Below are 23530 nucleotides of genomic sequence, written 5' to 3'. Positions count from 1 at the left end.
TTCTTACAACCACATTGTAGTAACCTATAAGCAGCACTTAACTTGGAAGGGTGTAAATCAGTGTTCTAATTAGGATATTAATTTCCTTTGTGGGTTGGACTCAGAGGTTGCAGTCAGGATCAGGCTCTTGTGTGCTGCACTGTACACATACTGGAATGAAATGACCCCACAGTGGATCACTTCCTGTTGTTAAATTCCTGAAAACAATTGTTGAATGTTCATAAGGAGATGATTTTGACATCCCAGTGGTCTATCGAGCATCTAACAACTGTACTGAAGATGTGGATTTACTTTGTGGGTCTAACAGCATGGAATGACAGGGATTAGCAGTGATGCTGAGACAGAAGAGATTAATCACCATTCTGGTCTGGTTGGGGTTTTGAGTGGACAATTTTATTTTCCACTTAGAGGCAGTAGTGGCCCCAAAGGAGCTATGGTTGAAATGGGGGCACAGATCTTGAGGTATCCAACAGGAACCAGCGGGCCTCCTTTTAATAAATAAATAAATGTTCTTCCTTAGATTTTGTTTTTTGGGTGCCAGCATGCACGCAGTCCTGTGCTTCATCTACAGATAACTGGCTTTGTAAGGAGATGCATGCTAACTAAGGTCTTGTGACAAAGATGTATGCCTACTTGTCAAGTGCCATTTAAAGGGTACGTAATACCAGATGACCTGTAACAAGTCATCAGTACAGATGAGCTGTAATAACTCCTTTGATATAGTTGCGTAACTCTTCCCATTATCAAAACTTCTTCGGCAGTTTTTTTGACCTGCTCTAATGTCTGCTTGGTTTGCAGCAGGGATTTGAAATCTGCCAGGGGGGTGGCCCTGTGGTCAGAGGGGTGCCTTTTGCTGCCTGGCAAAAATACATTAAGGGATTGGATAAAATGAGCTTTGAAGGGATAGTAAGTTGTTTAAGGCCAACCCTGGCTGGCTAGCCTACCTTTCTTGTGTGTCTTTAATGCTGTAGGGACAGGGTGGATGCCTGTTTAATATTTAGTACTGAACAAAATTTCCACTCCCCTCATTTTCTTATGGTCACACATGCAAACAACAAAACCTCTGGGCAGGGGACACACCACTGCTCTTTCTTCTGCTGCTGACATGGCCTCTTCCTTGTCGATCTCAGTATTTTTGACTTAAGGCATGAATTCTCTGACTGCCTTCCCTCTCCCATAACTAGATGGGAGTGGGAGGCCCTAAATTTCTGTTGTAATCTGGGTCTAGAAGAGTTGACTGCGCATGCGTGCGCACACTCTCATGATTTGATTTCCCCCATCTTCTGAAACTCAGGGGTGGGTCATGATCTAGAAAAGGTTGAGAACCACTGACTTAAATGAAGATACACTTGACTGGGAGCAAGTGAGGTTCTAGAGTTATGTTCCTTGCTGACTGTTGGTGTTAATTTTGTACCTTTCACAAACTTTATTAAGAGCAAAGCCTCATACTCCCCTGAGATTACACAAGGGTCACTTCTGGCAGAACTGGGAAGAGACCCGCTATCTCCTGCATAGTGGAACATAGTCTCACTTGCTTAGCCATACTGCCTCTCAGAATCTGCCATATCTGCACATGGCTGTGCTGTCTGTAAAATGGGGCAGCTCTTGTGTATATATAACCCACTGCCTTCAATGTAGTGCTCATCCTTCAGTGGCTGTTCCACAGAGGAGAATAACTTTCTCCTGCTGACAGCTGCTGAAGTTACTCTATTAGCTCAGGTACAGAAGGTCCAGAGTTCAAACCTTGCAGATAATTGGGTTGGGGTATTAGTTGCGCAAAATAGAATGTTTTTTCTTTTTAAAAACCTACAAAATTACATACGAAAATCTACATTGGATTATTAAAGAAAAACCAGGCACTCAGCAGTTAGTACATGCCAGAATTAAACCTGCTATTGTGCATATGCACCAACACATTCCTCCATGCTTTCCTCTCCTCTCCAAATAGGAACCGTGCCTTGGTCAGTGCTTGGCATGACAACCCATGTGAGCATGTGTTCTGTAAATGGATTGTGTTTTAGAAATGTGGTTTAATTATTCTTCTAAATGTCATGGGTTGGGATTGCCTCCTGAAGTGCTAACGCCCTCTGTGTGACTTGATTTTCCCCAGAGGGTGTGGACCTGCTTACTCAGAGCTGCACAATGTCTGGGTGTGTTTCAGTGGTGCCCTGGTCCCAACTGAGCCTGATCTTTTGGAAGGTGCAAAAACATCTACCGAATGGAAACTCTCTGGTCTGTTGGTCACAGCTGGATTCCTTCAGACTATTTGTTCTCTCTTGGTTTTCAGCCATTACTTTGTTGTAACTATTTATTTTCTTTTCTCTAATGGGAATTAACACAGCGATCCAGAGCAGCCCTGCAGAGGTACCTGTTCTACTGCAACCGCTATATGAACCACATGCAGAGCCTGCGCTTTGAGCACAAACTCTATGCTCAGGTGAAGCAGAAAATGGAAGAGATGCAGCAGCACAACATGTCGTGGATCGAAGTGCAGTTCCTGAAGAAAGCAGTTGATGTCCTCTGCCAGTGTCGTGCCACACTCATGTACACTTATGTCTTTGCCTTCTACCTCAAAAAGAATAATCAGTCCATTATCTTTGAGGTAGGGAAAACACATTTGTACTCCTTACTTCCGGCAAGCAACACTACTGGGTACCATGGGGGGACTTGATCCATGGAAAGGAGTTACTCAGAGGCCATACAAATGTGGGTTTATTGAGTATTCTTGAGTGCTGGTGAGACTGTGTAATAATCAGAGGTCATCTAAGATCACATGAAACATTCCCTGCTAAGGAAAGGGGAAAGTAAAGTAAACTGGCACTGTAAATCATTGTCTAACTGCTGTCTCATGCTATAAAATAATCACTGTATTATGAGACCTACAAAAAGCAAGTTTTAGGTTTGATCTGTTGAAAGTGTCACCTAGATCTTAGCTTTCTTCTTCGAGTGATTGCTCATATCCATTCCAGTTAGGTGTGTGCGCCGCGCATGCACGTTCGTCGGAAAACTTTTACCCTAGCAACTCAGTGGGCCGGCAGGATGCCCCCTAGAGTGGCGCCGTCATGGTGCTCGATATATACCCCTGCCGGCCCACCTGCTCCTCAGTTTCTTCTTACCGCCCGTGTCGGTCGTTGGAACAGTGGAGCGCGGCTTAGCTGACCTCCACTTCCCTAGCTACTCGTAGTTCTCGTATATAGTTATGCCGTTATAATCCTTTTATATATATATTTGTATAGTTATACGTTTTTTCTTTGCTAACATAGTTAGTTCAGTAATAGTTAGTGGGGTTCAGGAAGTAGCCCCTTCCCTGCACCTGGTGCCGGAGCCCATGCACGGCTCACCGGGTTTTAAAATGGGCTCGGCCTGCCAGAAGCCGATGCCGAAGGGAGATCTACACGACTCCTGTTTGAAGTGCCTCAGGGAATCACACTTGACAGCTAAGTGCCCCATTTGCAAGGCTTTTAAGCTGAGAACAAAAAGGAGCGGGACTTTCACTTACCCCTCCACCTTTGGCACCGAGCGATGATCAAGCGGCTGGCAGAAGCGCCTCCTCGGCACAGGACCCCGCCGGTACTGCCAAGGCCTTTCGGCACCGGCCGTCGCCAGCACCGAAGTCGACTCGGCACCGCTCCCTTCCTCCGAGGTCGAGAGAGCCTACAATTCCTGCTGGTGCCTGACGGCTCCCCAGCACGCGCCGTGGTTGAGCCCCCTGCTCCTGCTGCTTCCGTGCCACCTGCATCGCAGCCAGAGAGCTCGTCTAAGTCGGATCGCCCGGCACCGACACCTGCTGAGGCACCGACGACGTCGGCACCGTCGATCCCGGTCCCACAAGGGCCGTCGAATCCGGTGCCTGACGGCTCCCCGGCACGCGCCGTGGTTGAGCTTACTGCTCCTGCTGCTTCCGTGCCAACTGCACCGCAGCCAGAGAGCTCGTCTAAGTCGGATCGCCCAGCATCGACACCTCTGAGGCACCGACGACGTTGGCACCGTCAATTCCAGTCCCACAAGGGCCGTCGAATCCGGTGCCTGATGGCTCCCCGGCACGCGCTGTGGTTGAGCTTACTGCTCCTGCTGCTTCCGTGCCGACTGCACCGCAGCCAGAGAGCTCGTCTAAGTCGGATCGCCCGGCACCGACACCTACCGAAGCTCTGACGACGTCGGTACCGTCGATCCCGGTCCCACGAGGGCCGTCAAATCCGGTGCCTGACAGCTCCCCAGTATGCACTGTGGTTGAGCCTGCTGTTCCCTCCACGCCGGAGACATTACCAACGGCGAGGGATCTCATTGCCATGACAGAGTCGATGCTGCCTGATCCCGGCACTGCCGGTGCGGGTAATACAGTCTCTTCATATGACCGTCCTCTGTCAGCACAGCAGAGCGGCACCGTTCATGATCACGGTCCCGCAGACGCTCCAGGTCCCGTCGGCACACCCGACACCACTTGCAGTCCCGGTGCTGTTTTCCTCATCGGTACTGGTCACACTCGCCGCACCGGTCGGTATCCCGTTCGCCGACCCGCTACTATCGGCACCGTTCCGACTCCCGGCACCGCGACAGGTACCGTGACTCCCGTAGCCTCTCCCTGAGCCTCGAGATCTCAGTCGACCTCCCGGCACCGTTCTGGTTGCAGGTCTGGATCTCGTTCCAGGTACCAGTACGCCTCCCGGTGCCGGTCCCCGGTGCCGAGTTGGGCAAGGTCCGATAGAGTCAGAGACTCTGCCCATGCCTTTTTTTAGTACCTCCATGGCCATCCAGACACGCATCCGTGTCATCCCACATGCGCAGATCTTATGCTCAGGACCACGATTCTGATACGCCCCCCGACAACCTGAGGTGGAGGAAGTCCCAGAGGTAGAGGACCCGGTATGGGGCCCTCTAAGGGGTACGACTACTCGTCTGTCCGCTCTCCTCTCTGCTCACTAGTCTTTCAGTCTGCTAAGGAGAGGTATTGGCATGGCCAGCGGGCGCCAGCCCTGAAACCAAAGGAGGCTTGGCGAATGAACCTACTTGGCTGCCAGGTGTGCTCTGCAGAGGCCCTGCAGCTCTGGGTAGCAAAGCAACAAGCCTTGCTTAGCTGCTATAATTATAGCACCTGGGTGAAGGTAGTTTAGTTTATGGAGTTTCTCCCTCCAAACTGCCGCCAAGAGTTCGCTGCCGTCTTGGAGGACGGGGGAAAAAGGTACCCAGAGCGTCCCTCCAGGCCTCGTTGGACGCAGCAGACTCAGCAGCCAGGACTCTGGCCTTTGGAGTCGCCATGAGGTGCATCTCATGGCTTCAGGTTTCAAACCTCTGGCCGGAGCTGCAGTATGCCATTCAGGATTTACCCTTTGTTGGTAAAGGCCTCTTCGCGGCAAAGATAGCCCCAGGCTGCGAAGCCTGATGGACAATAGGGTCCTAATGCACTCTCTCAGCATGCATATGCCAGCGACCAAACGCAGGCCTTTCTGTCCCCAGCCGCCATACTCTGTGCCTAGCCAGAGACAGGACTTTGGCAAACGGCGAGGCCAAGGTGGTCGCAGACGAACGTCAGGACCCCTAAAGAGCCAAGGTCAAGGTCCCTCGCAATTACCACTGGGACCAAAGACGAACCTTCCAAGGTGCGCCTGAGGGCGGTGTACCAGTCACAGGCCTGGATCCCAATCCCGCTTTCTCCTGGCGTGGCCCCAGTTAATTTCAGATTGCTGAGTCCTGCGCACGGTGGAGCATAGGTACCACGTCTAATTTGTTCCAGCCCTGTCCCCCTTCAGGGACCCCTCTCATGAGCAATTCCTCGTACAAGAGGTGCAGACACCGACTGACGAAAGGGGCAAGGGGGTCTACTCCCGTTATGCCCTAGTCCCCCACTCGAACAGAGGTCTCAGACCTTCCTAGTCCTGCGCGGACTCAACCAGTTTAGGATAAGGTTGAAGTTACGCATGGTATCCCTGGGAACCGTTATTCCATCCTCGCCTCCTGGGGGCTACTATGCCGCCCTCGATATGAAGGACGCGTACTTTCGCAACGCCATCTTCCCTCCGCACAGGAGATACCTCCGCTTTCTAGCCAACCGTCAGTACTTCTGGTTTACGGCCATAGTCGCCGCCTACCTTCGCTGATGTCGGATATGCGTTTTTCCGTATCTGGACAATTCGCTTATCTGAGGAGACTCCGAGACACAACCCACTCAGCACGTGGGCATCGTCACGGTCTTATTCACAGGTCTAGGCTTGATGATTACTATAGAGCAATCCACTCTGGTTCCCACGCAGAGGTTGGACTTCTAGGGGCTATCCTGGTCTCCGACCTAGCCGGAGCCTGCTTATCACAACTGCGGTTTTAGGCGATGGCAACAATCATCCGAGGTCCGCAGACTTTCCCAACGACCTCGGCTCGCACTTGTCTCAGTCTCCTGGGTCCATGGCTGCCCGCAAGTTTGTAACCAAACACGCCAAGCTCCGCCTCCGTCCTCTCCAAGTCCAGCTCACCTCGGCGTACCACCCGGACAGGGAGCCAATGGTCATGGTAGTCACCGTTCCTTCGAGCACCTTAGGCTCCCTAGAGTGGTGGCTAACTCCCTCCCTGGTGTGGGCAGGGATGCGGTTCCATCCGCCCCAGCCCTCACTGCCCCTGACGCTGGACGCGTCATCTCTCTGCTCGAGTGCTCATGGTCACCTCCGAGCTTAAGGCCTTTGGTCTTCTCGGGAGCTGGCATTCCACATCACTGCCCCAAAAATGAGAGTAGTCTTCCTGGCGTGCCAGGGGTTCCAGCGGCAGCTGCGAGGCTGTGGTGTCTCGGTGTTTACAGCCAACACAATGGCCATGTGCTTCATAAATAACCAGGGAGGGACATGGTCCTCCCCCCTTTTGTCAGGAGGCCATCTATTTCTGGGACTTTTGCATGGCCCACTCGATGGAGCTGGTGACGTCCTTTGTCTCAGGCGTTCGGAACGCCTTGGCGCTTTGACTCAGCAGGTCTTTCCTGTCTTACAAGTGGTCACTCTGCCCCATGTGAGGCGTTCTGCTTTCCAGAAGTGGAGATTTTTCCTCACATAGACCTGTTCGCTCACCGCGAGAGCAGAAAATGCCAGATGTTCTGCTCCTTCCAAGGTCTCTCCTCGGGATCGATCTTGGACGCATTCCTGATGCCGTGGAAAGGCCGACCCCTTTATGCCTTCCCACTGTTCCCACTGGTTCATTAGGTCCTACTCAAACTCCGCAGGGGCAGAGCGCGCATCATCATGATCACTCCAGCATGGTCCAGGCAGCACGGATATACCACGTTGCTCGACCTGTCAATAACCGACCCAATTACCCTGCCACCTCTCCCAGACCTCATCACTCAGGGCCACGACAGGCTTCGTCACCCGGACCTGCAGCCTCTTCGCCTCACGGTGTGGCTGCTGCGTAACTGAGCCGGGGTGACAGGAAGCCTTCCACCTGGTCAACGTACCGGGCCGAGTGGAAGCGTTTCTTCTACAGGTGCAATACGCTCGATCTTGCTCCTACTGAGGTCTCGATCCCCTCTATTTGGCCTGCCTCTGACCTTCAGCGGCAGGACCTGGCGGTATCATCGCTGAGGGTACACTCGGCAGCCATCTCTACCTTCCAGCCAGGCTAAGGTGGACGTTCCGTGTTCTCACACTCTGTGGGTTCGAGGTCCCTCAAGGGCTTGGAGCGCTTGCACCCTCGGGTGCGCCGCCCAGCCCCAACCTGGGACCTCAACCTAGTTTTAACCAGACTTATGTCTCCCCCATTCGAGCCGTTCGCGACCGGCTCTCTGCTATACCTGTCTTGGACGACAACTTTCCTCGTAGCTGTTACATCGGCCAGACGAGTCTCCGAGCTCAGAGCTCTTACGGTGGTCCCGCCGTACACTAGGTTTCACAAAGACAAGGTGCAGTTATGACTGCACCCGGCTTTCCTCCCTAAGGTGGTTTCGGCCTTTCATGTTACCCACAGCTCAACGCAGTGGGCGCAACAATTGCGCTCCCTGGACATCTGTAGAGTGCTCGCATTTATATTGCGCTGACAGAACCATTTCGTAAGGTGCCCCAGCTCTGTCACGGTAGCAGACCAAGGGGAAGGCTTGCTTGTTTTCCTCTCAGAGGATCTCATCTTGGGTGATGGCGTACATCCGCACTTGTTATGATTTGGCTCATATTTCCCCAAGCCACATCACCGTGCATTGTACCAGGGCTCAGGCTTCATCTGCCACCTTGCTGGCTCGTGTTCCTACCCACGAGATCTGTCGCGCAGCTCCATTGGTCCTCGGTCCATACCTTTGCTTTGCAGTATGCCCTGGTTCAACAGTCAAGCGATGCTGTAGCCTCTGGCTCAGCAGTTTTCATTCTGCCACATTTCACTGCGACCCCACCGCCTACGTAAGGCTTGGGATTCACCTAACTGGAATGGATATGAGCAAACACTCGAAGAAGAAAAGAGGGTTACTCACCTTTGTAACTGTTGTTCTTCGAGATGTGTTGCTCATATCCATTCCACACCCGCCCTCCTTCCCCACTGTCGGAGTAGCCGGCAAGAAGGAACTGAGGAGCGGGTGGGCCGGCAGGGGTATATATCGAGCACCATGACAGCGCCACTCTAGGGGGCGTCCTGCCGGCCCACTGAGTTGCTAGGGTAAAAGTTTTCCGACGAATGTGCACGCGCGGCACACACACCTAACTGGAATGGATATGAGCAACACATCTCGAAGAACAACAGTTACAAAGGTGAGTAACCGTCTTTTAACATTGTTTATCTATCCAATATTGCTTGGTTTCAGGGCAGTAGCAGTAGAATAGTGCTCAAAAGCTAAAACAGTCCCTGAGTGTATGCTACATAGATAGAAGCAGTGGTGGCTGTTAACTTAAAGTCATTCACCATTATTCATGCAGGACCTAAGCAAAATGGTGTATGGCCTACAGTCTGTAGAAGAAGCATAGAGTAACAGACCTATATTAAAAGCTGTGCTTTGTCATTGATTATGGACGCACCAGCAAAGACGTTGTTAGTATTGAGCGGAGTTAGATGTACAAAGGATAGGAGGGGAAAGGATTCTGCTTGCCCTACAGGAAAAACCAAACCGGGAAACAAGCATTATGTTAAAAAAACATAAAGGAAATTTTTGGTTGAATTGTGAAATGAATTCTCCTTTCAGCTCTGATCTGTAGAGGGGTGCACTCTGAAGTGTTATCCAACATAATTGTCCTCACTTGCTTCTCATTTAGGTTAGGATTTGTAGTTGATTTGAGGAAATGTCTACAAAACACTGGACCATCTTTGTCTTTACAGAATAACCAAGCAGACTTAGAGAATGCTACGGAGGTGCTTTCTGGGTATCTGGAGCGAGATATATCCCAAGATTCGCTGCAAGACATAAAGCAGAAAGTACAAGATAAGTACAGGTATACTTTGAAATGCGTGTATGTCATATATTGCACAGACCCTGACATCATTCCTCCGTAGGTCACTTTTGATATGGTAGGTAAGGGCCTGTGGAGAGTGCACGTGTAACAGCCAGGCTGAAAGTTTCTTCCAGACCTTATCCCTTCCAAGAGTCTCACTCGTTGTTGGCCTTCTGCCATGTTTCTTGATCAGATCTCTGACCAGTCAGATAAATCCAGCAGTAGCAGCAGGCTTATCTCTGGCGCACACAAACCAACAAGCATTAGCAATGCTGGATTCCTAGTGAAGACATGCTGCCAGCACAGTTTACAGCATGGTCATCTAGCCCTCTTGGGAGCAAGTTGAACTGATGTGGTGCTGGAGGGAAGCCCACAGCAGGACTCTCAGCACTGTTAATTCTTCTTCTGCTGAGTAGTAGTGGGAAACTTTCAGTGTCCCTAGTGTAGATAAGGCTCCTCTGTGTGTGGTTGCCTTTGGACCATGCAGTTGCTGCAAGGAAGGAGATTCTGAAAAAGATCAAGGAAGGTTCATGTGTAGTGAAGGGAGAGGGATGAGTTGGTTTAATGTTGTTTTCCAATAATTTTGCCCTGGGATGAGTCAACCAAAATGTTTTTGTAGTTGGGCAGCTAGACTCCATTGCATCTTTGCCTTCCCTGACTGCAAGCTAACCAATGAATAGGCTATAGTGAGAGAAGAGAAACATGCAAGAAAAGGGGGAGAGTCATGTACTCCCTCCCTTAGAGAGCACATATCCCACTGCTCCTGAAAGTCCTTGAGGAAGTGTTCCTACAATATGGAAAAATAAAAGCTATAAACTAGATGGATCACAGTACTATGGGCTTCAGTTCTGAGGCAAGAGGCCAGAGTTACTAAATGTCTGTTATGTCTTGCAGGAAAAGCAAACCACTGCACAAGTAAAGTGAGCTCTACTGACTGGAAGTTTCCCTTGTGAATATAAACACTAATGATTGTATGATAAGAGGTACAACCCACTCTTGTAGTGGCTGGCAGCACTACCAGAATGGAACATTTCCATTAGACTCTGGTTTTGAGGAGTTTGTAACTTGCTCATTTTAACTGGCATTAGGCTGTTGTTTTGGCTCTGATGCAGTTGCTCTTAAAATTTAATTCTGTTATCAACTATCCAAAACAAACAGACACATTAAGACTAAAAATGGTCCGGATTGCCTGAAAACACAGCAGGCAAACCCACCTTTATATTTCTGGGGAGACTGTGGCCTTCCAAGCATGTGCAGGTCCTTGATTAACCAGATACTACCTTAATCACACAGCTTTAAAGAATTCTTTGGGGAGTTCCAGTGAACATCCACCTTGTTCATTCAGCTCTAACTGTTTTTGGCCTATCAGCTTGTGATGCCCATGACATTTCTGGAAAACAGGAGTTTGAAAAAGCTAGCAAAATAACTGAAGATTGGAAAGCAATTACTGTGCATGTTCCATTTATCACATGTTCCATGAAATCAATGGGACTTTGTGCTATGATTTACATTCCAACAGCTGATACCAGTGGGAAGAACTAGAATAGGTTCATTCAGATAAATCTGTCAGCTGGATCAGATGCTGAGTGTTAAGGCAAGACAATTCTGAGTGCTGCCAGTCTGTGGCTTTCCCTCTTGTTCCTAGATATGGTAGCATATGTAATCAAGGATTGTTGGCTGTTTGAAGATTCCTGCAATAGACATACAGAGACAACTTTTTTTCCTGTGCTAATGTGTATCTTGCCTTAGCTAGGGTGAGAGATATTTCGCTTTTGCAGAGAAGACATGGCTCAGCTGTGAGAGTTCTTCAGATGACACTGACAGACAAATATGCCTGGAAACTGAACTTACTGCTCTGGTTACATACCACTCTACCTCCAGTGGGAGCCTTTAACTCATGAGTTGGTTCCTAAATTCTAGCTTTTCATATTACAGCTCAACATTTCTGTGCAGCTGAATGGATTTGGCTCAGCTAACTGCTTTTCGGCTGGTGGTATTCCACCTGTGCTGTCAAGCTGCACTGATTAGCCATGGAATCAGTGGCATGGTCATGCCTGCTGTACTGGGAAACAATTAATGGAGTAAAGGTGTGGTTTTTGTTTTTGTTTTGGTCCCTAACATGCAAGTGGGAGAGGGCAGAACTTGACATAGCCAGTGAACAGGGATTATGTCCAGAAATGTGTCAGTAAATAACATTAAAGGGACACTGAAGACTTATTTCTTATCTTTCTAGTTGGCTACTACACCTGAAATGAACATGGTTCCTTTTGATTCATTGCTTTGCCCCAGTGTCACTGATATTGGTATGAGTGTACCTAGCTCTGGGATCAGTGTTAATTGCTGCTTCACCATCAGGGAAATCATCATGTTTTGAATGTATGCAGATCGGAGAGGCTTTTTAGGACATAGTGGGCAAACTTTTCAGGCACATGCAGTGGTGATTCCTAGGGCAGATCTTTGGTCCTTGGCTAACCAGCCATTGCTTTGTCTTTGTTGCTTCCATCTTTACTATTTTGGAGGTGAACAAAATTGGACCCAGTCCCTTTGCGTTATATTGGCTTTTCTCGTCTGTCGTCATAACGTGGTCCAATAGCTAGGGCACGAGGCTGAGAGTCAGCAGAACTTGGTTTCTGTTTCCAGCTCTGCCACTAACCTGTGCTGTGTTGTAGGTATGTTGTAGGTATTACTTCCTTCTCTGCAGATCAAAGCACTATATTACGCATGTTTGATGTGTTCCTCACAGACATCTTGATTGACTCCCAGGACTTGTCAAACCATGTCAAAGCATGACAGTCACTTGTGTACAGTGGCTAGAACAGCATACATGCAATTCCTAACCTGCATCTCAATGTGCTCTCCCCCTTTGCTGCAGATACTGTGAGAGTCGACGAAGGGTTTTGTTGCAGCATGTGCATGAAGGCTATGAGAAGGACCTGTGGGAGTACATTGAGGACTGAGACTGGCCCTGCATAAAATGAACTCTGAAAACTTTACCATCTAGAGTGCTCATGCAATTAAAACAAAACACACACAAAAAGAGGCACTATGCCTATTACACCGCTGGGTCTGTAGTACCGGGATTCTGTTTTTCTAACAGAAAATTTAAGTAAATTATATTGTAATAAAAAAGGTAGATAAACCATTGTACAACAGTATTCTAGGCGGCCAATAAGAGTGTGACAGACGCACTAAAAAAAAAGACCCTCCAACTTTAACTTGTAACGTAGCTTCATTCTCCAAGCCGACTCCTTTTTTCTTTTCTTTTTTTCCTGTGTGTAGTACAGATGAAATTTAAACCAGTTTCTCGACACTGCTTTTCATGTCCAAACCAGCCATTTTGATGTACTTCGGTAAGGGGTTCTCCCTCTCCCTCCTCCTCTCATACACCCAAGTTCATGAATGAATGTTGATTGGCTCATTGTAAAGATGATTCTTGGGGAGGGGAGGAGGGGGGTACACAGCAAGGAAAAAACTTTGTATATGACTTTTAAAACAAAGAGGACAACACAGTATTTTTCAAAATTGTATATAGCGCATATGCATGGACAAAGAGCAAGCGTGGCACGTGTTTGCATAATGTTTAATTACAAAAAAATATTTATTCTTTAAAAATCTTCAAGATTATGTCTATTTGCAGTGCATTTTCTTTGTTTGCTTTTTTTAAGCCCTGGGATTGGGGTGGGGGAAGTGTGTGCTCGTGTAGTGACTCTTTTGCAGGTTTTTACCTGAGAAGTTTTCTCCTCTTCCTGCATCTTTGATTCCTTGGCCTCCATGGTTTGTGTGTCCATTGCTGGCAACGGAACCACCCCTTCAAATTTCCAGCTCCTAATGCAAACTGATTAACTTGGTGTGCGTTTCATTAGAGATGAATGTATATTGTGATGCAGGATGCTTTGTCTTTTTCACCCAGAATGTCACCACAATCAAACCTAGCCATTCCCATGCACCAAGGACATGCGCTCTGAACCTGGCTGATGTTCAAATCTATAGGAAGTGTGTGTTAGAATTTTTTCTTTTGGTGGAAGAAAAGGGGGATTCTCTCTTACACCACTTCTCAAAGAGCATTGAAAGAATTCAACTGTGGATCTCCTCTCCCTCCCCCTTTAGCTATCAAATGGAACATTCCTTGCTGTTTTTAAGTTTCACTTACATTATTACAAATCGTGACGTTGAAAAGGAAGATGGTGGAATTGTCTGTTTGTTTTGGGCTCAGTTATTGGGCAAACTGTCCTGGCAAGTATTAAACACTCCATCTAGTGCAGTAACAATTGAAATCACTGGGATTTTTTTTTTCATTTAAAAGGAGGTAAGAGCTAATGAGTTTTAGCTACTGAGTCCATTTTTATTATTTCTGTAACGAGCTATGTTAAAGTACACACTTGGTGGTGGTTTTATTAAATTTACTTCTGTATAGGAATCCCTTCTGTGGTATTTTTCACCAGGCCAGTGTCCTGAAAGCTTGCTGATAACCTGCCAAGTTAAGGGGGAAGGAATAAAGAGGGGTAGCTGAGGCAGTCAGCAGAGGTCCCTAATATGAAACACCAGTTTCTGCTGAAGTAGTCTTAGACATTTTCTTCAGCTCTCTTGCACCTGGAGAGGATGATGCTAAATGCTGACACCTACAGAAGGTTAGCTTTGCAATTCCACTCCTGCTGTGCATCAGCTTCCACTGAAAGGGCTTGTTTTCCTCAAGCCCTCTTTCAGAATGACCACATGCACCCTCACAACTTGTGTCCTGTGCACTTTTCTTTAGAAGGCTGCTGTGAGGGAAAATAATCTAAGGGTTTATATCTGTGTGTATATAGTAAAGAGCTCTGTTCTGACAGGCTGGGCACACCACAATGTAGACATCACTAAAGGACATCATCTGGCCTCATTTCTCATTAAAACTGCTCTATCCTTGCAGCTCTCTGCCACCCAAACTTTACTGATTGGCTCTTGAAAACATCAGGCCCAAAATGTATATTTCACTTTAAAAATATAAATCAAAATGTTTCCTAAAATAACATCTCCACCTGGAGTCAACTGAGGGGCACAGCTAGCTGTGCTTTGTGGGTGGATGAGAGTCCCCTGAAATGAAATGTTCCTCAGCTGTTTAAATTTCCAGTGGTCAGGTTTTATCCTATTTGCTTACTGTCCCATCACCTGAGAATTGAAACCCAATGTACACATAGGAACTTCAGCTCCTAAAGATTAAGGGATATATTGTGTTCTTAAATCTTGATCTCTGTAGACCTCATTTAAGACAACTCATTAAAACCACCATCTCCCATGTAGTGTTTAAGTTCTGCAAAGGCTGTCACTGTTCACCTACTTGCTGACCCTTTATCACAGCTCTCAATACTCTAATTCTCCATATTTATTGAAAATTATCTTTTTCAGTAATGTGGGCTGGGCAGAGTCCCTTGCCCAGTCTGAGACTGTTTGAGCATTCACATCAGCTGGCAGGCCCTTTCCTTCTTTTAAGGGCAAATATACCGCTACCTTGATATAACACCACCTGATATAACACAAATTTGGATATAACACGGTAAAGCAGTGCTTGGGGGGGCTGTGCACTTCGGTGGATCAAAGCAAGTTCAATATAACATGATTTCACCTATAATGTGGTTAAATTCTTTGGCTCCCAAGGACAGCGTTATATCGAGGTAGAGGTGTATTTGCAATTAGAATGTATGGACTGGATGCTTGACAGCAGCAATATGCAAAATAGTGAATGGGCCTCAATAACACTGAGCTAACTTTATGACAGGGTCCTACCAACAGAAAGCAGAATAGCAACACTTAGCTTGCCTTCAGAACCCTAAATCCCTTGTAACTCACTGCTGCTCTGGTGGTTTCTATACTATCTGGATCAATGACTGTTTTTAATTAAGTGTTAGTACAACTGCTGTATTAGAAGTTGAGTGATGTAGAGCCACCTCCACAAAACAAACACACACTCTATCTTAACTGAGCTTTCAGCTGAAAGGGCCCTATTAAGCACTGGGGGATGGTGAGACAATCAGATTGGTGGCTTGATTGATCTTAACCTCCAATTTTCCATAGAGAGAGCACCTCATGCTATGGAAATAACTCTTCTTAGGCAATTTCATTGTAACTGCTGGACTGTTCCATGTTAAGGTTACAGAGGGGGAGAGAGCATTCCTAATGCTAATAAACTTTTATTTTGTTATTTCATTAGTTATTTTTGTGTTTGTCATAAATTCCTCAGGTGCCCTGAAGGTACTTTGAGTGGTGTTGTAGGTAGAGTGCCTTATTCATAGTTTGTCTACTGAATGACACACCTCTATCTAAAATAGTGACCCTGACATCATATATATATATATGTATTTGGATTTTTCTTATTAAAGTGTCCACTCAGATTCTGATGTCAGTCCCATGGCTGAGTTGTCCAGGACAACAACGATTCTTAACATCCATATATTATAAACGTACTGCCAAGCACTAACAGTGACAGAGTTGGTGGCAGCCCATAAAAGCAGTAGTTCCGGTCTCCTTGAAACCTGCACATGGGGAAAGAGGCATGTGTGGGTCAGAGCTGGGTGGCTACCTCCAACAGTTAGAGCAAAACAGGGACAAATTGCATTGTCATTCTAGAAATGGGCCTTTGTAGCCTCCAGTAGTCTGTCAGCAGTGGAGAAGCTTGCAGTTGATTAGCCTTCCTGATGACTAATGTTTGACATCTGGCTGCAAAGAGCCAAGGCATTCATGCTGCAGATTTCAATAATAATGCTGTTTAGCCTCTGCATCCAAAGCTGGAGTTCTTGTATTTATACAAAATATCAGTGTCTGGGTATCTTCCTCCCCTCTTATGAACTGACACTGATTTTTCATTTGTCACTACTTTACTTGGGGTGGGGGAAATAGTGTAATGACTTCTGAGTTCAAAAGAAGTCATAAATTGGATGGGGGAATGGGATTCTTTTATAAGAGTTTAAAGCAATGAAAACTTTGGGGTAAGGTAATTAGCCCTATTTTCAAAAATGTTTGAAATTGAAAAAATTTGAGTGTTAAATGTTATCACTTCAGAATTTAAAAATCCTGTGTCCTTAGTTGGTTGAAAACCACAAAAATTCCCTTTGTGCTTCTGTGATATACTGTTCTCTGTCTAAAAGACCCACCTTCCGTAAGCTCCAAAAGGAGAGAGCAATGGAATCGCTGCCCTAGGTGCCAGAACACGTGAACCCTTCTCTCCCAAGGTAAATCATACGATAAGAATACACAAGCCATTGAAACAAACTTGCTGGGGCCACTTAGCTTTTAACGCTACTAGAGTATTGCTAGTTAGCCAACTTGACCCCAGTCACTGTGGGGTTTTGGTTTTAATCACCTTCAATTTTGTCTCAATCCAAGTCTTGTCCGTAAAGGAACCTTTGACAAGAAGTGACAAGCGTGTTTTCAGTTGTCTACACTGCCACTTATCTAGTTTAATGTTTGATTAGCCACTCTTTTTTTTTTTCTTTTTCGAATAAGGCCTGTATTCTCAAAGGTATTTACATGCCTGAATGAATTTCAATAGGAGTTAGGTGCTGAATACCTTTTGACTATCGTGGCCCTTAGTGACTGCGTGCCCTTTTGGGGTTCTAGGTTTGTGTCTTATGCCAGCTTGAACTTGCTCATTTTATAAGTGAAAAGATTTTCCAACTGCTAGCCTGGCAATCCCAGATCGGGGATGTATGAGTCAAGATGATTTATTGTCTAATCATGACCACTCGCAAGAGGTTGTTGAGGTCACTGCACATAGTGCAGCCAATTGAGCCCATTGTTTTCAGTGGCATTATGCAATGTAACTGAGGTCAGACTCTGGGCCTGTAGTTGAAACTTGGTAAACAATTCTAAAAGCATAAACAGGACTAGAATCCAGCCACTTTTAGGGTTGTCAAGGGTGATCAGTGCCTTGCTAAGGTGGCCACGCAGACATAAAAAGGGTGTGAGAGGAGGCATTTTAAAAGTTATGAAGTCATGGCTGTTAAGGAAGGTGCCATTTTCACATAGCCACTTTTCAGAGCAGATAAATTTCCTTCTATTATGCTAGCTTCTCCAAACTTGTGTATTGATAGTGCTTTCTGTTTCTTACTGGTCTGGATGGTTTTATTGGTGAGTGTGAAAAGCAGCCATACTTCATACATAAGCAATAACTTACTATATAGCTTGCCTATAACTCATGGCTGATTGTACCAGGTATTGGTACTCTTTCCACTTTGTTTAAGAGATGTGCCTTCAGCCACCCTGGGATTGCCGGTGTGCCAGGTAACTAGCTTCCTTAAACGACACAGGGTAGCTCTACTAAAAACTTGTTCCTTTCAGCTGCTTCAGTATTTTTTGTAAACTCTCCTCCCTTAAGTTCTAACAGCATGGTGGGTGTTAGGGGTTAGGTAAAGAGAGGCATTTTCCTATGAGCCAGCAAATGATCCTGGCAAGGGATTCTAATTCAGCTGGTGCCTGCAGTTCCCATGGCAATGCTACCTTTTCTTCCCAGAGCTGTTATCCAGTTCTGTGAACAGAAAGGCAGCCAACAGCTGAGGTGTTAAGACTTTCACAGCCATTTCTGCCAGGGGTCTATTGGTATTCTCTTCTAACTAGTACATGCAAGCTGTAGGATACACATGGCTCCTACAGGCTGTTTTAAACTGTTTACAAACTTAGTCTTCCTCCTGTTTAATTGTAGAGTTTGGGCATTTCTATGCTACAGTTACTACAGTGGCACAGCTGCAGCACAGTAGTATAGACACTTCCTGTATGGAGGGAAGGGTTTTCTCTGTGTATAGATGCAGTTAATCCATTTCTTTAAGATGTGGTAGCTAGGTGGGGGAAAGAACTCGTCTGTCAACTTTCTCTACAGCAGGGGTTAGGTCTACATAACTATAAATTTTTCATAACCTGGAATCACAGAGTTAGGTCAAGCTAATTTTTAAGGATCAGGCCTCAGTTGATGTGACTGTCTGAGTTCTGTCTATGCTATTCAATTTAGAATCATAGAATATTAGGGTTGGAAAGGACCTCAGACGGTCATCTAGTCCAACCCACTGCTCAAAGCAGGCCCAGTCCCCAGAGATTTTTGCCCCAGTTCCCTAAATGCCCGCTCAAAGATTAAGCTCCCAACCCTGGGTTTAGCAGGCCAATGCTCAAAGCACTGAGCTATCCCTCCCCCTGAATAATATGGAATAAAGTTTACTTGGTTTAAGTATAAAGATTGGGTTTTACTTAGTTCTTGTATGTTCTTTATTCAGACTTGCTCATGTGCAAAGTTAGAAGCAAGGAAAATTACTACTCTAGCCTTAATTCTAATCAATGATTTGGCTCTAGTCTATGGAGTATACTGAGCTGATCCTGCATTTCCTGAAGTTCATGGAAATTTTTGTATCATCATTACTGAAAGTAAGTCCACAGAGGGTAGAATAATTCAAGCTTTTACTGTTATCAGCTTCGGCTTAAGGTCACCCAGGCGTTACCACTGCTGTAGGATCACACATTGACTAGAGTACTTTTATATTTTAAATTCTGTTTCCCTACCCAATCTTTTATGCTGCTCTTCTAAATAATGTAGGCTCCGCTAGTTAAGACAAAACAAAATAGACCCAGATCCTCAAACGGCTCTAGGCCCCTCACCTACATTCAGATCAGGGGGCTAGAATTATTGCCTACGTGCTCTGGAGCCTTAGCCCTTACACCCTGCTGAATGCAAACAGCAGGAAAGCACTGACCTGGGCTTTACGTGACAAACTACACCAGAACAATCAACCCTGCAGTGACCTGGAAGCGAAAACTGACAACGACGGCCAGACCTGCCCCTACGGCTACCCTCCCCCCTGTGCCCCCTACCCGGCCATCTCCCCTGAGAGGGACAGCTGAGCAAAGTCCTCAGCTCGCTTCCGCCCTCCCCCAACCAGCTCTGGATTCGCTTCGCTTCACTCCACCCCCCGAGGCGGGGATCCCCTACTGGCTCCTGGCAGTTGCGCTCTCAGGACGAGCTCCGAGCTGGCGAGCACTGGGCTGGGCCCATTGTCGACACCGACGCCCTAGTGCCCGCTGGCGGCGGCTCCCAGCCAGCCGGGCCGAGCACCGGGCGCCAGGGCAGCCCCCACGCGTGGCTCAGCGATTAACTGGACGCAGCGAGGAGGCTCCTACCAGCCCCGCCCCCAGAGGCCAGTGTGGGTAGGGGCGGGGCTCCCCGGCCTGAGACGGAGAGACGCGCCATCCACGAGGGGCGGGGCTTTCTTTGGGGCGCCGCCTTGTGGTTCGCTCCTCTCTATGGTTCCTCCTCTAAGCTCTTCCGGGTCAGCTGGTAACCTTGGTAACTGACAACTTCCGATGAGCGGGACCTGAGGGTAAAGCGATGGCGGAGCCGAGACTCGGAGCCGAGCTGGTAAGGGGCCCAGGGACCCTCAGGAACCCCCTTCCCTGCTGGGAGCCTGCTGCTGGGGTCCTCCTTCCTCTGCCCCGCCCCCATGCGAGCTCCCTGGGGCGCGGCCGCGGCCCTGCACTCAGCTCCCCGCACAACCGCGAAGTCTCTTAGCCCTGACCCGGTAGCAGAGACCTTGGTCCCCGGGGCGCTGCTGTGCACGGGGCTTTTGGCGCTCAGGGGGCGCAGGGCTGAAATACCAGGTCAAGCCTCGTCTGTAAGGAGGCTCCCTCCGCCCGCGGCGTTAGCCATCGTAGGGCCCCGCTCGGCCTGGCTGCGCCTGGAAATTAGACTTCGTACCAGATCGAAGTGTCTCGGTGCCCTTGTGGAGGAGCCAGCCCAAGCGGTGGGAGACGCAAAATGAAGGACCCTTAAAAGGGGGGACGGGGTGGACCCCTCTGACTGGGATTGTTGGGGAGTGGGGGCAATGGGGACAGGGGTGCAGATGCAACATTAGTACCTGTGTTGTAACAGCAGGGCAGCTGCACCAGTACTAATGCTGCAAAAGCAGCAAAGAGTCCTGTGGCACCTTACAGACTAACAGTCGTATTGGAGCATCAGCTTTCCTGGGTGAATACCCACTTCGTCGGATGCAGCATTTACAGATCCAGACTAACACGGCTACCCCTCTGATACAGTACTAATGCTGGTGTAAGCTCTGCTGGAAACACAGGGTGCTGGCATTTTCCCACCACCTTATCTAGATGATTTTCCAATCCAGTCCTGAAAACGGCCCAGATACACTATTGCTCTGATGGGGATGGTGACCTAAGCCTTGAGGTAAATGAAATACTGGGAGGAAACACAAGGAGGAGGGTGCAACAGAGAGGGCCTCCTGATTCATACTGAGAAAACAAGGCAATCAGCTAGTTACCTTACGTACAAAAAGAGCACTTAAAGATGATAAAGTAATTGCAGAGAAATTAAATGAATTCTTTGCTTCAGTCTTCCCAGCTGAGAATGTTAGGAAGATTCCCAAACTTGAGTCGTCCTTTGTAGGTGACAAATCTGAGAAATTGTCACAGATTGAAGTGTCACTCGAGGAGGTTTTGGAATTAATTGATAAACTTAACAGTAACAATAACCAGATGGCATTCACCCAAGAATTCTGGAGGAACTCAAATGTGAAATTGCGGAATTATTAACTGTGGTTTGTAACCTGTCCTTTAAATTGGCTTCTCTATCCAGTGACTAGAAGATAGCTAATGTAACGCCAACATTTAAAAAGGGCTCTAGAGGTGATCCCGGCAATTACAGACAGTAGGTCTAACATCAGTACCACGCAAATTAGTTGAAACAATAATAAAATTGTCAGACACATAGAAGAACATGACTTGTTGGGCAAAAGTCAGCATGGTTTCTGTAAAGGCAAATCATGTCTTGCTAATCTATTAGAGTTCTTTGAAGAGGTCAACAAACATGTGGACAAGGGGGATTCAGTGGACATAGTGTACTTAGATTTTCAGAAAGCCTTTGACAAGGTCCCTCACCAAAGGCTCTTATGTAAATTAAGTTGTCCTGGGATAAGAGAGAAGATCCTTTTATGGATTGAGAACTGGTTAAAAGACAGGGAACAAAGGGATAGGAATAAATGGTAAATTTTCAGAAGGGAGAGGGGTAACTAGTGGTGTTCCCCAAGGATCAGTCTTCGGACCAGTCCTATTCAACTTATTTATAAATGATCTGGAGAAAGGGGTAAACAGTGAAGTGGCAAAGTTTGCAGATGATACTAAACTGCTCAGGATAGTTAGGACTAAAGCAAACTGTGGAGAACTTCAAAAAGATATCACAAAACTAAGTGACTGGGCAACAAAATGGCAAATGAAATTTAATGTGGATAAATGTAAAGTAATGCACATTGCAAAAAAATCACCCCAACTACACATATAATATGATGGGGCCTAATTTAGCTACAGCTGATCAGGAAAGAGATCTTGGAGTTGTCATGGTATAATTCCCCACCCTGAACCTTAGCGTCCAAAAGATGGGGTACCAGCATGAATTCCTCTAAGCTCAATTACCAGCTTAGTACTTGTAGCGCTGCCACCAACCAGGAATTCCAGTGCCTGGTACACTCTGGTCCCCCCAAAATCTTGCCCGGGGACCCCCAAGACCCAGTCCCTCTGGATCTTAACACAAGGAAAGTAAACCCTTTCCCTCACCGTTGCCTTTCCCAGGCTTCCCTTCCCTGGGTTACCCTGGAAGATCACTGTGATTCAAACTCCTTGAATCTTAAAACAGAGAGGAAAATCCACCTTCCCCCCTCCTTCTCTCTCCCCCTCCCAGACTCTCCTGAGAGAGAAAGTAATCCTGACACAGAGAGAAAATTAACCTTTCTCTCCCCCTTCCCTCCTTTCTCCCCACTAATTCCCTGGTGAATCCAGACCCAGTCCCTTGGGGTCTCACCAGAATAAAAAAAACAGTCAGGTTCTTAAACAAGAAAAGCTTTTAATTAAAGAAAGAAAAAAGAGTAAAAATTATCTTTGTAAATTTAAAATGGAATATGTTACAGGGTCTTTCAGCTATAGACACTGGGAATACCCTCCCAGCCTAAGTATACAAGTACAAATTAAAATCCTTTCAGCAAAATACCAATTTGAACTCCTTCCAGCCAAATACACATTTGCAAATAAAGAAAACAAACATAAGCCTAACTCGCCTTATCTACCTAGTACTTACTATTCTGGACATATAAGAGACTGTATCAGAGAGATTGAAGAGAAACCTGGTTACACGTCTGGTCGCTCTCAGAACCCAGAGAGAACAACAACCAAACACTAACAGCACACACACAGACTTCCCTCCCTCAAGATTTGAAAGTATCCTGTCCTCTGATTGGTCCTCTGATCAGGTGACAGCCAGGCTCACTGAACTTAACCCTTTACAGGCAAAAGAGACATGAAGTACTCCTGTTCTATTAACCCTTAACTATCTGTTTATGACAGGAGTCATCATGGATAGTTCACTGAAGACATCCACGCAGTGTGCAGCAGCAGTCAAAAAAGCAAACAAGATGTTAGGAATCATTAAAAAAGGGCTAGAGAATAAGATGGCCCTTATATAAATCCATGGTATGCCTACATCTTGAATACTGCATACGGATGTGGTCTCCTCATCTCAAAAAAGATATACTGGCATGAGAAAAGGTTCAGAGAAGGGCAACTAAAATGATTAGGGGTTTGGAACTGGTCCCATGTGAGGAGAGATTAAAGAGGCTAGGACTTTTCATCTTGGAAAAGAAGAGACTAAGGGGGGAATATGATAGAGGTATATAAAATCATGAGTGGTGTGGAGAAAGTGAATACGGAAAAGTTATTTACTTGTTCCCATAATAGAAGCATTAGGGCCATCAAATGAAATTAATAGGCAGCAGGTTTAAAACAAATAAAAGGAAGTTCTTCTTCACACAGCGCACAGTCAACCTGTGGAACCCCTTACCCGAGGAGGTTGTGAAGGCTAGGACTATAACAGGGTTTAAAAGAGAACTAGATAAATTCATGGATGTTAAGTCCATTAATGGCTATTAGCCAGGATAGTAAAGAATGGTGTCCCTAGCCTCTGTCTGTCAGAGGATGGAGATGGATGGCAGGAGAGAGATCACTTGATCATTACCTGTTAGGTTCACTCCCTCTGGGGCACCTGGCATTGGTCACTGTTGGTAGACAGCATACTGGGCTGGATGGACCTTTGGTCTGACCCAGTATGGCTATTCTTATGTGCATGAACATGGGAAACAAGCAGGAAG

General features: G+C 46.9%; 2 protein-coding genes across 13 annotated transcripts in view; both read left to right on the top strand.

The window, feature by feature from the left end:
* ARIH1 (ariadne RBR E3 ubiquitin protein ligase 1) overlaps positions 1-13797 on the top strand; it is a 134967-nt gene extending 121170 nt beyond the window's left edge. For 2 of the 3 annotated variants that reach the window (XM_050968270.1, XM_050968268.1), the window contains 3 exons: positions 2331-2602; positions 9268-9380; positions 12253-13797. In XM_050968270.1, coding sequence (XP_050824227.1) covers positions 2331-2602; positions 9268-9380; positions 12253-12337 — 470 coding nt within the window. In that variant the 3' untranslated portion in view covers positions 12338-13797. The remainder of the gene's footprint in view (positions 1-2330; positions 2603-9267; positions 9381-12252) is intronic. The other variant, XM_050968269.1, reaches the window with a different exon arrangement.
* A 5692-nt stretch (positions 13798-19489) lies between these two features.
* Positions 19490-23530, top strand: part of BBS4 (Bardet-Biedl syndrome 4) — a 96532-nt gene continuing 92491 nt past the window's right edge. For 3 of the 10 annotated variants that reach the window (XM_050968281.1, XM_050968280.1, XM_050968279.1), the window contains exon 1: positions 19721-19749. Coding sequence is in view for 2 of the 10 variants with exons in the window: in XM_050968278.1 (XP_050824235.1) it covers positions 19720-19749 (30 nt within the window). In the remaining 8 variants the exon portion in view is untranslated. Of the gene's footprint in view, positions 19750-23530 lie in introns of all 10 variants that reach the window. The other 7 variants (XM_050968278.1, XM_050968272.1, XM_050968277.1 and 4 more) reach the window with 7 other exon arrangements.

The sequence above is a fragment of the Gopherus flavomarginatus genome, chromosome 9, assembly GCF_025201925.1.
Source record: "Gopherus flavomarginatus isolate rGopFla2 chromosome 9, rGopFla2.mat.asm, whole genome shotgun sequence".
Taxonomy (NCBI): domain Eukaryota; kingdom Metazoa; phylum Chordata; order Testudines; family Testudinidae; genus Gopherus; species Gopherus flavomarginatus.
Note: the sequence above shows the minus strand (reverse complement) of the source record. Positions and strands in the feature narration are given on the sequence as shown.